This window comes from Penaeus monodon, chromosome 10 (assembly GCF_015228065.2).
Source record: "Penaeus monodon isolate SGIC_2016 chromosome 10, NSTDA_Pmon_1, whole genome shotgun sequence".
Classification (NCBI taxonomy): Eukaryota; Metazoa; Arthropoda; class Malacostraca; order Decapoda; family Penaeidae; genus Penaeus; species Penaeus monodon.
Window position 1 is genome coordinate 42,752,341 of NC_051395.1, and position 15,000 is coordinate 42,767,340.

Here is a 15,000-nt window from a genome sequence, read left to right on the forward strand (position 1 = left end):
TTGGGCCTTGTATAGACTATGGTTACGGACCTGGAAAGGATGTGAGGCTGACCCTGTAGTGAGGCTGAGGCCGAGGCTGATCCTTCCCGCTTCGGATACGGCTATGGCGACTATGGGCACGTGTCCTTCAGGCCGTGTACAGCAGCTACGGCTACGGACGCTGGAAGAGGAGTGTGGGGCTGACCCGGATTCAGCTTCGTCGCAGCTTCGGAGGTCACGGCCGCTTCGGAGGTTACAGGGGCTACGGCGGAAGCTTTGGGGGACATGGTCGTTTCTACGGTTGAAGGATCCCTTTTGTTCAAGATGAATAAAACTGAGCAATTCTGCACAATGTTTCCTTTAAACATGCCAAATGTATATATGAATGTTATTTTAAACAAAAAGAATGGGCAAAATCACTCTAGTAAAACTCGTTATATCGAAATGAAGTGTTTTTTGTGAGAACCCGACGAAGCCATTCCTATTTAAAAACAACATGCATGTATACATATATCATTTAATAAACAAACAAACAAACAAACAACAAAAAATTAGGGAAAAGCAATAGATTATTTCATTCGACATAGTTCCAAAGCCCACGTGGGTGTCTTGTGCAAAGTGTAAACCGATTTTCGATAATTGAAGAAACGGTGCTGAATGATGCACCATTCGAAATGATGATGCTACTTTCTCTAAGGGTATATCACAGAGGTAACTATGGCAGCTATAAATGAGCTGATCATAAAAGGTGACCTTAGTGATGGTGCAACTCACATGAGCACGCATACTCATACTATATACATATTCATATTTTATATATATAAATGTATATATACACACAAAATACATTAACTCGGCAACAGCCGAGTCAAGCCTCGCCCCTTGCTATTATACATTGCAAATTTTAATAGGTCTTTTTACAATCTGTATTTCTTTCTTTTTGCTGATCTTTTTATCATTGTCATTAATAACTAAATTTTCAAAAGAAAAATAATGAAAAAATACTTCATGATACATGAAATAGTGAAAAAGTGGCAGAGCTATATGTCACCATATTTAGCTGAAGATGCGCCTTCAAAAAGCTATTTTAATGATTATTTGTGAAATTTGCTCGTATTGCCATAACTACGCTTTATCCATGGTGACGTGTTCCATACTATAAACAGTTGTGTGTACACGCCAAGGAAAAAAGGGCAACAGGCTAAATGGGTGGTGCTACTTATCCTTTTAAGCCGTATATATATGATATATATATTTGGGTAAGGTATGATAAAGAGAAAATTTTAGGAAAATTTTTATAAGAATGGTAGCAGTGACGATTGATAGATATAATCATATCAGTGTAATCATATTAAGTTTATGAAAATAATCATAATGATTCACTTTTCCACGATTTCATCTGATGATAAAAAGCATACAGGGGTTACTGGAAACGATGAAAATAACAAAGGTAATATCGACAATTATCACAATGACGATTTTTTTATTTTTTTTTTTTATTCGACATGAATAAATATGAACAATAAATATAATGATTAAAGTACAGATGGATATTTCTGGATAACTGCAATATATGCAATTTCGTAATTCGTGAATATATATTTTACTTCCATATTTCATACACTTTTTAAGTATACAATATATACCAAAGAGGCAAGTCAAAAAGAGCTTAAAACATTTTCCCCCTAAAATACCCAGCATGGCATTTTAAGGACGCATTATTTTCAAAACTTCTTCGCTCATTTAACCTTGGGACTCAAAAAAATAAACCCAGCAGAGGGCGTGGCTTCACCTCGGCAATATAAGGGGGGCACTAGAGCTTCATCGCGGCAGAGCCGCCAGTGATTCCCTGTGGACATGAAGACTTTGGTAAATAGTATGCTTCCATTTGCGACATTGAGCCTTTCTTGTTATGGCTCCCTGGATAATGGAAAAGTTAAGCAAGATTCAATGTTTTGTGTAAAAGCAACCGCAGTTCAATTCCCAACTACACCTGTGTTTAGACTTTAGCTGAGAAGTATGTCCTTGTGTTGCAGGCCATCGCTGTCGCCCTCGTGGCGTTTATCGCTATCAGTGTGAGCGGTGATCCTGAAGCTGATGCTGAGCCTAGCCGCTATGGAGGTGGCTTTGGAGGCCATGGACTCGTGTCTTACAGGCCCGTGTACAGCAGCTACGGCTACGGACGCTGGAAGAGGAGTGCTGAGGCTGAGCCTGGATTCAGCCTCGGTCGCAGCTTCGGAGGTCACGGCCGCTTCGGAGGCTACAGGGGCTATGGAGGCTACGGTGGAAGCTTTGGGGGCCATGATCGTTTCTACGGTTGAAAGAATTCCTTTTGTTCAAGATGAATAAAACAGCACTTTTACACAATGTTTCCTTTAAACATGCCAAATGTATATATGAATGTTATTTTAAACAAAAAGAATGGGCAAAATCACTCCAGTAAAACTCGTACATCGAAATAAAATGTTTTTGGTGAGAACTGACGAAGCGATTCCTAAGTGCTATTTTTTTTTTTTTTTTTTTTTTTTTTTTTTTTTTAATAGCACACGCATGTATACCTACATAATTTAATTTTAAAAAATGTTTTAGGGAAAGGTAATAGATTATTTCATTCGACATAGTTCCAAACCCCACGTGGGAGTCTTGTGCATAGTGCAAACCGATTTTCGAGTTAAAAAACAACAACAGATAATTGAAGAACGGTGCTGAATGATGCACCATGCGAAATGACATTATTTTCTCTAAGGGTATATCACAGAGTTAACTATGGCAACTATAAATGTGCTGTTCATAAAAGGCGACCTTAGTGATGGTGCAACTCACATGAGAATGCATACACATACTATATATTTATACATATTTTATATATGTACTAATATATATATACATACATAAATACATTAACTCGGCAATGGCCGAGTCAAGCCTCGCCTCTTTGCTATTATACACTGCAAATATTAATAAGGATCATGTCCTACGCCCTTGTACAGAAGCTACAGTTACGGACGTTGGAAGAGAAGTGCTGAGGTTGAGACCGAACCTGAGGCTGATCCTTCCCGCTTCGGATACGGCAATGGCGGCTAGGGGCACGTGTCCTTCCAGGCCCGTGTACAGCAACTACGGTTACAAAACGCTGGAAGAGGAGTGCTGAGGCTGAGCCCGGATTCAGCTTCAGCAGCAGCTTTGGAGGTCACAGCCGCTTCTGAGGCTATAGTGGTAGCTTTGGGGGACATGGTCGTTTCTACGGTTGAAGGATTCTTTTAGGTCAAGATGCATAAAACGGAGCAATTTTACACAATGATTCCTTTAAACATACCAAATGAATTTATGATTTTACTCTAAAAAAAAAGTATAGGCAAAAATCACTGCAGAAAAAACTCATAAGTAAAATGTTTTTGGAGTGAACGACGAATCCATTCCTGGGTGCTAAACCACTCACACACACACACACACACACACAACACACACACACACACACAATATATATATATATATATATATATATATATATATATATATATATATATATATAATATATAAATGCACACGCACGTAGATATATCATTTCAAAGCCTATAACGTTTTAGGGAAAAGTAAATATATGCCCTTTATTCCACATAGCTGCACAGCTCCACAGAACACAGGAAACCTATGTGCCTTGGAGCTATGTGGATAAATTCATCTTTTTTACTTTTCCCTAAAACAAAAATTTACGAAATATATATATACACGTGTGTGTGCGTTAATATATATATATATATATAATATATATATATATATATATATATATAATATTATATTTTGTTAGCGCTTAGGGATGGCACAAAACACATGAGTGTCATATGCAAAGGTCAAGCGATTTTCCGACAAAAAAGAAATATAAAGAAAAAAAGGGTTTGCTAAAGGATGCGCTATAGAATATGTTGACATTACTTTCTCTTGGGGTATATCAGAGTTACTATGACCGCTATAAATGAACTGATAATAAAAGGCGACTTTAGCGATGATGCAAACTTACATGATTACGCATACATATATATATATATATATATATATATATATATATAAAATATATATATATATATATACATAAATACATAACTCAGCAACAGCCGAGTCAAGCTCTGCCCCTTTGCTATCATATATTACAAATATTAATGGGTCTTTTTACAATCTGTATTTTATTCTTTTTTTTTGCTGATCATTTACCATTGTCACTGATAATAAAAGAAATTAATGAAGAACACTTTTGGGACCCATGAAATAGTAAAAAAAGGGGGGAGCTATATGTCACCACGTTTGCTGATGAAGATGCATTCATAAGGCCAGTGAAAAGATCATTTGTGAAATCTACTCGATACTGTCACAACTACTGGAAGGGAAAAAAAAAACAGGCTTTATCATGGGACGACGTACTCCATACTATAAAAAATTGTCTGAACACTCCAAGGAAAAAAGTCAATAGGCTAAACGGAAGTGGTGTTATTTTCTTTTTAAACACCGTATATATATATAATATATATATATATAAAATATATATATTATATATATATATATGTATTTTATATATATATATTAACATATTGAGAAGTAGAAAATCAAAGGAAAATTTTGATAAGATTGGTAGGATTGAGGGTTTTTAAATCATATCAATGTAATTATTGTCTACGAAAATCAACACAAATCATTCACTACCATGATTACAGTGGTGATGATAATCATAAAGAACATACAACTACTATTGGAAACACTGATGAAAATAATATCGACAGTTTTTACAACGACGATTTTCAATAGCATTCCTTTCATGATATCAATATAAATAAATAAAAACAGTAAAAATAATAATAAAGTACAGATAGCTCCCTCTGATGATAATTGCAATATATGTAATTACATTCGTCATTTATACAATATACCAAAGGGGCAAGTCATAGATTCTAAAACATTTTTCCCTAAAATACCCAGTATGACATTTAAGGACACATTATTTTATTTTCATCGCTTTTTAGCCTTGGAACTCCTACAGAAATAACCCAACAGAGGGCGTGGCTTCGTCTCGGCCACTATATAAGGAGACATTGCCGCGTCATCGGCAGAGCAGTCGGTGATTCCCCTGTGGACATGAAGACTTTGGTAAGTAGTATGCTTCCTTTTGGGTATTAGCATTTCTTGTTATAGCTCCCTTGGTAATGGAAAAGTTAAGCAAGATTCAATATTTTTGTTGAAAAACAACCGCAGTTTTTTTCCCCAACTACACCTCTATTTAGACTTCATCTGAAATGTATGTCCTTGTGTTGCAGGCCATCGCTGTCGCCCTCGTGGCGTTTGCGTTGTCAGTGAAAGTGGTGACCCTGAAGCTGATGCTGAGCCCCAGCCGCTATGGAGCGGCTTTGGAGGCCATGGACTCGTGTCCTACAGACCCGTGTACAGAAGTTACAGTTACGGACGTTGGAAGAGGAGTGCTGAGGCTGAGGCTGAGGCCGAGCCTGAGGCTGATCCTTCCCGCTATGGCGGCTATGGGCACGTGTCCTTCAGGCCCGTGTACAGCAGCTACGGTTACGGACGCTGGAAGAGGAGTGCTGAGGCTGAGCCCGGATTCAGCTTCGGTCGCAGCTTTGGAGGTCACGGCCGCTTCGGAGGCTACAGGGGCTATGGAGGCTACGGCGGAAGCTTTGGGGGACATGGTCGTTTTTACGGTTGAAGGATCCCTTTTGTTCAAGATGAATAAAACTGAGCAATTTTACACAATGTTTCCTTTAAACATGCCAAATGTATATATGAATGTTATTGTAAACAAAAAGAATGGGCAAAATCATTCTAGTAAAACTCGTATATCAAAATGAAGTGTTTTTTGTGAGAACCGACGAAGCCATTCCTATTTAAAAATAACGCGCATGTATACATATATCATTTAATAAACAAACAAACAAACAAACAAATATATATATTTTAGGGAAAAGCATAGATTATTTCATTTCGACATAGTTCCAAACCCCACATGGGAGTCTTTTGCAAAGTGTAAACCGTTTTCGAGTAAAAAAAAAAAAAGATATAATTGAAGAAACGGTGTGAATGATGCACCATGCGAAATGATGAAAGCTACTTTCTCTAAGGGTATATCACAGAGTTAACTATGGCAGCTATAAATGAGCTGATCATAAAAGGCAACCTTAGTGATGGTGCAACTCACATGAGCACGCATACTCATACTATATACGTATTCATATTATATATATATATATATGTATATATATAAATACATAAATACCTTAACTCGGCAGCAGCCGAGTCAAACCTCGCCTCTTTGCTATTACATTGCAAATATTAATAGGGTCTTTTTTACAATCTGTATTTCTTTCTTTTTGCTGACCTATTTATCATTGTCATTGATAACTCATTTTCAAAAGAAAAATAAAGAAATACTTCTGATACATAAAATAATGAAAAAATGGCAGAGCTATATGTCACCACATTTAGCTGAAGTGCGCCTTCATAAAGCTAGTTAGATTACTATCTGTGAAATTTTTCTCGATATTGCCATAACTACCGGAAGTAAAACAAGACTTCCACGCTTTTATCCATGGTGACGACGTGTTCCATCTATAAACAGTTGTGTATACACGCCCAAAGGGAAAAAGGGCAACAGGCTAAATGGGTGGTGCTACTTATCCTTTTAAACCTTTTATATATGATATATATATAGGTTAAGGTACTGATAAAGAGAAAATTATAGGAAAATTTTGATAAGAATGGTAGCAGTGACGATTGATAGATATAATCATATCAGTGTAATCATATTAAGTTTATGAAAATAATCATAATGATTCACTACCATGATTACATCTGATGATGATAAAAAGCATACAGGTGTTACTGGAAACGATGAAAATAACAATGGTAATATCGACAATTATCACAATAACGATTTTTGATAGTATTTTTTTCATTATGAATAAATATGAACAATAAATATAATGATTAACGTACAGATGGATATTTCTGATAACCGCAATATATGCAATTTTCGTAATTCGTGAATATATGATATATTTCCATATATTCATATACCAAAGAGGTAAGTCAAAGAGAGCTTAAAACATTTTTCCCCTAAAATACCCAGCATGGTCTTTAAGGACGCATTATTTTCAAAACTTCGCTCATTTAACCTTGGGACTCAAACAGAAATAACCCAGCAGAGGGCGTGGCTTCGCCTCGGCCATTATATAAGGAGACACTAGAGCTTCATCGGCAGAGCCGCCAGTGATTCCCTGTGGACATGAAGACTTTGGTAAATAGTATGCTTCCTTTTGCGACATTGTGCCTTTCATGTTATAGCTCCCTGGATAATGGAAAAGTTAAGCAAGATTCAATGTTTTGTGTAAAAGCAACCGCAGTTCAATTCCCGACTACACCTGTGTTTAGACTTTAGCTGAAAAGTATGTCCTTGTGTTGCAGGCCATCGCTGTCGCCCTCGTGGCGTTTATCGCTGTCAGTGTGAGCGGTGATCCTGAAGCTGGGTGCTTGAGCCTAGCCGCTATGGAGGCGGTTTTGGAGGCCATGGACTCGTGTCCTACAGACCCGTGTACAGAAGCTACAGTTACGGACGTTGGAAGAGGAGTGCTGAGGCTGAGGCTGAGGCCGAGCCTGAGGCTGATCCTTCCCGCTTCGGATACGGCTATGGCGGCTATGGGGGACGTGTCCCACGGCCCTGTACAGCAGCTACGGTTACGGACGCGGAAGAAAGGGTGCTGAGGCTGAGGCTGGATTTAGCTTCGGTCGCAGCTTTGGAGGTCACGGCCACTTCAGAAGCTACGGCGGAAGCTTGGGGGCCATGTCGTTTTTTTTACGGTTAAAGGATTCTTTTTTAGTCAATATGAATAAAACTGAGCAATTCTACACAATGATTCCTTTAAACATGCCAAGTGTATTTATGATTTTTACTTTAAACAAAAAGTATAGGCAAAATCACTGCAGAAAAAGTGCTAACAGTATAATGTACACATGTGTGTATACATATCATTTCATAAACATAATGTTTTAGGGAAAAGTAAATTGATAAATTTGTTCCACATAGCTCCACAGGACATATGAGTGTCCTGTACAAAGCGATTTTCGAGCAAAAAAGAAATATAATGACACGGTGTTGAATTATGCATCATATAGGGTATATCCCAAAGTTAACTATGACAGCTATAACTGAGTTGATAATAAAAGGCGACTTTAGCGATGGTGCATTCTTACATGATTACATATATATACATATATATACATAAATACAATAACTCAGCAAACAGCCGAGTCAAGCTCTGCCCCTTTGCTATATAGCAAATACTATATATATATATATATATATATATATATAATATATATACATATAGATATATATATATATATAGATATATATATTATATATTGTATATATATATATATATATATATATATATATATATATATATATATGTATATATATTATATATATATATATATATATATATATATATATATATATTGTGTATGTGTGGGTTTATGTTTATATATGTATATTTCACTCACACAAGCATATAAATATAGACTGTGTGTATGTATTTATAAATGTGTGTGCATACACACACACACACACGCACACACACACACACACACACACACACACACACACACACACACACACACACACATATATATATATATATATATATATATATATATATATATATATATATATAATACATATCGAATTTTACCTCAGGGTTGATTCCCGAAGCTTTTTTCATCTTACTGATGCCAGAAAGCAGTGGATAGGGTGAACTCCCATAGCCTCAAACGATACATGGACTGAACTAAAGACAACAGTGGGGCACCACTTTCCTATCTAGGTAAGACTAACCCCATATTAGCTAATGCGCGCGCGCGTGTGTGTGTGTATGTGTGTGCATTCATACACCCACGTACATATGCGGGCGCACATGTGCGTACACATGGATTTGCAAATGTTGGATTTGTCTTACTTAGGTACGATAGTGGTGCCCGACTGTATGTATAAAAATATATGCACATATATATATTTTATATTTATCTTTATATATATATATATGTATATATATTATATGTTTATATATATACAAATTTATGAATAAATATACATACATACACCCCCCCCCCCCACATATATATATATATATATAATATACTATATTATATATAATATATAATATTAATATACTCCCAACGTGGGAGTCTTTGTGCATAGTGCAAACCGATTTTCGAGTTAAAAAACAACAACAGATAATTGAAAAGCGGTGCTGAAGATGCACGCATGCGAAATGACTTTATTTTCTCTAAGGGGATATCACAGAGTTAACCTATGGCAACTATAATGTGCTGTTCTAAAGGCGAACCTTAGTGATGGTGCAAAACTCACAATGGGGAGAAATGCATACACATACTATATATTTAACATCCTTTTATATATGTACTAATATATATATACATACATAAATACATTAACGCGGCATGCCGAGTCAAGCCTCGCCTCTTTGGCTATTATACAACTGCAAATTATTAATAAGGACTCCATGTCCTACAGACTTTGTACAGAAGCTACAGTACGGACGTTGGAAGAGAAGTGCTGAGGTTGAGAACCGACCTGAGGCTGATCCTTCCGCTTCGATATACGGCAATGGCGGCTATGGCCACGTGTCCTTCCGGAGGCCCGTGTAACAGCAACTACGGTTACGAAACGCTGGAAAGGATGCTTGAGGCTGAGCCCGGATTCAGCTTCATCACAGCTTTGGAGGGTCCACAGCCGCTTCTGAGGCTATAGTGGTCAGCTTTGGTGGACATGGTCGTTTCTACGGTTGAAGATTCTGTTAGGTCAGATGCATAAAAAGGAGCATTTTAACCACAATGATTCCTTTAAAACATACCAAATGAATTTATGATTTTACTCTAAACAAAAGTATAGGCAAAATCACTGCAGAAAAAACTCATAAGTAAAAGTTTTTGAGTGACTGACGAATCCATTCCTAGGGCTAAACCACTCACACACACACACACACACACAACACAACTACACACACACACACACACATATATAATATATATATATATATATATATAATATTATATATATATATATAGATATATAAATGCCACGCACGTATATATATCATTTCATAAGCTATAACGTTTTAGGGAAAAGTAAATATATGACCTGTTATTCCACATAGCTGCACAGCTTCCACAGACACAGGAAACCTATGTGTCCTTGGAGCTATGTGGATAAATTCATCGTATTTTACTTTTCCCTAAAACATATATTTACGAAATCATTATATATACCTGTGTGTGTGCGTTAATATATATATATATATATAATATATATATATATATATATATATAATATATATATATATATATGTGTAGCGCTTAGGGGATGGCACAAAACACATGATTGTCATATGGCAAAGGTCAAGCGAAATTTTCGACAAAAAAGAAATATAAAGAAGAAAGTTGCTAAAGGATGCGCTATAGAATATTGTTGACATTACTTTCTCTTAGGGTATATCAGAGTTACTATGACCGCTATAAATGAACTGAATAATAAAAGGCACTTTAGCGATGATGCAACTTACATGATTACGCATACATATATATATATATATATATATATATATATATAATATATATATATATAGAATATACATAAATACATAACTCAGCACAGCCGAGTCCAGCTCTGCCCCTTTGCTATCATACTATTACAAATATTTAATGGGTCTTTTTAACAATCTGTCTTTTATTCTTTTTTTTTTGCTGATCTTACCATTGTCACTGATATAAAAGAAATGTAATGAAGGACACTTTTGTGACCCATGAAATAGTGAAAAAATGGGCGGAGCTATATGTCACCATACGTTATCTGATGAGGTGCATTCATAAGCCGTGAAAAGATCATTTGTGATCTCTCGATACTGGGCAAACTACTGGAAGGGAAAAAAATACAGCTTATCATGGACGACGTACTCCTACTATAAACACTTGTCTGAACACTCCAAGGAAAAAAGTCAATAGGCAAACGAAGTGGTGTTATTTTCTTTTTAACACCGTATATATATATTATAATATTATATATATAATATATATATATATATATATATATATGTATATAGATATATATATTAACATATTGAGAAGTAGAAAATCAAAGGAAAATTTGATAAGATTGGTGGATTGAACGTTGTTAATCATATCAATGTAATTATTTGTCTAAACGAAAATCAACACAATCATTCATAAAGAGAGTTACCATGATTACAGTGGTTGATGATAATCATAAAGACATACAACTACTATTGGAACACTGATGAAATAATATCGACATTTTTAACAACGACGATTTTTCAAATAGCATTCCGTTCCTGATATCAATATAACTAAATAGAAAACAGTACAATAATAAACAGTAAAGTACAGATAGCTACATCTGATGATAATTGCAATATATGTAATTACATTCGTCACTATACAGATATACCAAAGGGGCAAGTCATAGATCTAAGAACATTTTTCCCTAAAATACCCAGTATGACATTTAAGGAACATTTATTTTATTTTCATCGCTTTTTTAGCCTTGGAACGCCTACAGAAATAACCCACAGAGGGCGTGGCTTCGTCTCGCCACGATATAATGAGACATTGCCGCGTCATCGGCAGACATCGGTGATTCCCTGTGGACATGAAGACTTTGGTAAGTAGTATGCTTCCTTTTGTGGATTAGCATTTCTTGTTATAGCTTCCCTTGGTAATGGAAAAGTTAAGGCAAGATCAATATTTTTTTGTTGAAAACAACCGCAGTTCTTTTCCACGAACACCTCTATTTAGACTTCATCTGATGTATGTCCTTGTGTTGCAGGCCATCGCTGTACGCCCCATCGTGGGCCGGTTTTGTCGTTTTCAGTGTAGTGGTGATCCTGAAGCTGATGTCTGAGCCCAGCCTGCTATGGAGTCGGCTTTGGAGCCATGGCACTCGTGTCCTACAGACCCGTGTACAGAAGTTACAGTTACGACGTTGGAAGAGGAGTGCTGAGGCTGAGGCGAGGCCGAGCCTGAGGCTGATCCTGTCCCGCTATGGCGGCTATGGGCACGTGTCCCTTCAGGCCTTGCGTACAGCAGCTATGGTTACGGAACGCTGGAAGAGGAGTGCTGAGGCTGACCTGTAGCTGAGGCTGAGGCCGAGGCTGATCCTCCCGCTTCGGATACGGCTATGGCGGCTATGGGCCCGTGGGTCCTTCAGGCCGTGTACAGCAGCTCGGTTACGGACGCTGGAAGAGGAGTGCTGATGCTTGACCCGGATTCAGCTTCGGTCGCAGCTTTGGAGGTCACGGCCGCTTCGGAGGCTACAGGGGGCTATGGAGGCTACGGCGAAGCTTTGGGGGACATGTCGTTTCTACGGTTGAAGATCCCTTTTGTTCAGATGAATAAAACGGACATTTTACACAATGTTTCCTTTAACATGCCAATGTAAATGAATGTTATTGGTAAAACAAACGAATGGCAAAATCATTTCTAGTAAAATCGTATATCAAAATGAAGTGTTTTTTGTGAAACCGACGAAGCCATTCCTATTTTAGAAATACGCGCATTATAACATATATCATTTAAATAAACAAACAAACTCAAAACAACAAATATATATATTTTAGGGAAAAGCATAGATTATTTCAATTTCGACCTAGTTCCAAACCCCACAGGAGTCTTGTCAATGTCACCGTTTCGAGTAGAAAAAAAAAGAAAGATATAATTGAAGAAACGGTGCTGAATGATTCACCATGCGAATGATTAATTCTACTTTCTCTAAGGTATATCACAGAGTTAACTATGGCAGCTATAAATGAGCTGATCATAAAGGCAACCTTAGTGATGGTGTCAACTCACATGAGCACGCATACCATACTATATACGTATTCATATTATATATATATATATATGTATATATAATAAATACGATAAATACCTTACCTCGTCCAGCAGCCGGAGTCAAACCTCGCCTCTTTGCTATTACTTGCAAATATTAATAAGGTCTTTTTACAATCTGTACTTCTTTCTTTTTGCTGACCTATTTATCCTTGTCATTGATAACTCATTTCAAAAGAAAAATAAAGAATACTTTCTGATACAATAAACTAATGAAAAATGGCAGAGCTATATGTCACCACTTTAGCTGAAGTGCGCCTTCATCAAGCTAGTTAATTACTATCTGTGAATTTTGCTCGATATGCCATAACTACACGGAAGTAAAACAAGACACTTCCACGCTTTTATCCATGTTTACGACGTGTTCGCATACTATAAACAGTTGTGTATACTGAACTCCAAGGAAACAGTAAAAGGCTAAATGGGTGGTGCTACTTATCCTTTTAAACATTATATATATTGATCTATATATAGGTTAGGTACTGATACAGAGAAAATTATAGGAAAATTTGATAATAAATGGTAGCGTGACGATTGATAGATATAATCCTATCAGTGTATTGTAATCAATTAAGTTTATGAAAATAATCATAATGATTCACTACCATGATTACATCTTATGATGAATAAAACGCATACAGGTGTTCGAACGAATGAAAATAACATGGTAATATCGACAATTATCACAATAACGATTTTTTATAGTATTTTTTTCATTAGGAATAAATTGAACAATAAATATATGATTAACGAACATATGGATATTTCTGATACCGCAATATATGCAATTTTCGTAATTCCGTGATGTATGATATATTTCCATATATTCAATACCAAGAGGTAAGCTCAAAGAGAGCTTAAAAAACATTTTTCCACTAAAATTAACCCCAGCATGGTCTTTAGACGGACGCATTATTTCAAAACTTTCGCTTCATTTAAAACCTTGGACTCAAACAGAAATAACCCAGCAGAGGGCGTGGCTTTCGCCTCGGCCATTATATAAGGAGCACTAGAGCTTCATCGCAGAGCCGCCAGTGATTCCCGTGACAGAAGACTTTGGTGAAATATATGCTTCCTTTTGCGAAATTGTCCTTTCTGTTATAGCTCCACTGGTAATGGAAAAGTTAAGCAAGGATTCATGTTTTGTGTCAAGCAACGCAGTTGGTCAATTCGCGACTACACCTGTTTTTAGACTTTAGCTGAAAAGTAAGTCCTTAGTGTTGCAGGCCATCGCTGTCGCCTCGTGGCGTTTCGCTGTCAGTGTGAGCGGTGATCCTGAAGCTTAAGGAGCTTGGACTGTGCACTGGGGGCCGGCTATGGAGGGCTGTTTTGAGGCCATGGACTCTGTCGGCTACAGACCCGTTACAGAAGCACAGTTACGGACGTTGGAAGAGGAGTGGCTGAGGCTGTGAGGCTGAGGCCGAGCCTGAGGCTGATCTTCCCGCTTCGGATACGGCTATGGCAGCTATGGGCACGTGTCCCTTTAGGCACTGTGTACAGCATCTATGGTTACGAAACGCTGGAAGAGGAGTGCTGAGGCTGAGCCTGTAGCTGAGCTGGGGCCGAGGCTGATCCTTCCGCTGCGGATACGCTTGGAGGCTCTGGGCACGTTGTCTCGGCCGCCCTGTACAGCACTACGGTTACGGGACGCTGGTGAATATAGGAGTGCTGAGGCTGTGAGTGCCTGGGATTCAGCTTCGTCGCGCTTGGAGGTCACGGCCACTTCAGGAAGCTACGGCGTACAGCTTTGGGGGCCCTGGGTCGTTTTCTTTTCTACGGTTATAAGGATTCTTTTTTAGTCAATATGAATCAAACTGGCATTCTACACAATGATTCCTTAAACATGCCATGTATTTATGGAATTTTTAACTTAAACAAAAGTATAGGCAAAATCACGCAGAAAAAGTGGCTAACAGTATAATGTACACATGTGTGTTACATATCTTTCTAAACATAATTGTTTTAGGGAAAAGTAAATTGATAAATTGTTCCCCATAGCTCCGACGGCATATGATTGCCGTACAAAGCGATTTTCGAGCAAAAAAG

The 15,000-nt window shown here is 37.3% G+C and overlaps 2 protein-coding genes and 1 pseudogene across 2 annotated transcripts in view; all 3 read left to right on the top strand.

The window, feature by feature from the left end:
- The window catches only part of LOC119578053 (venom protease-like), a 50,416-nt gene that overhangs the window by 17,294 nt on the left and 18,122 nt on the right, over window positions 1-15,000 (top strand). The window lies entirely within an intron of this gene.
- LOC119578054 lies at window positions 1,816-5,683 on the top strand (annotated as a pseudogene).
- Window positions 11,707-15,000, top strand: part of LOC119578061 (keratin-associated protein 19-2-like) — a 6,265-nt gene continuing 2,971 nt past the window's right edge. The window contains 1 exon segment of the mRNA XM_037925783.1: window positions 11,707-11,728. Coding sequence (XP_037781711.1) covers window positions 11,717-11,728 — 12 coding nt within the window. The 5' untranslated portion in view covers window positions 11,707-11,716.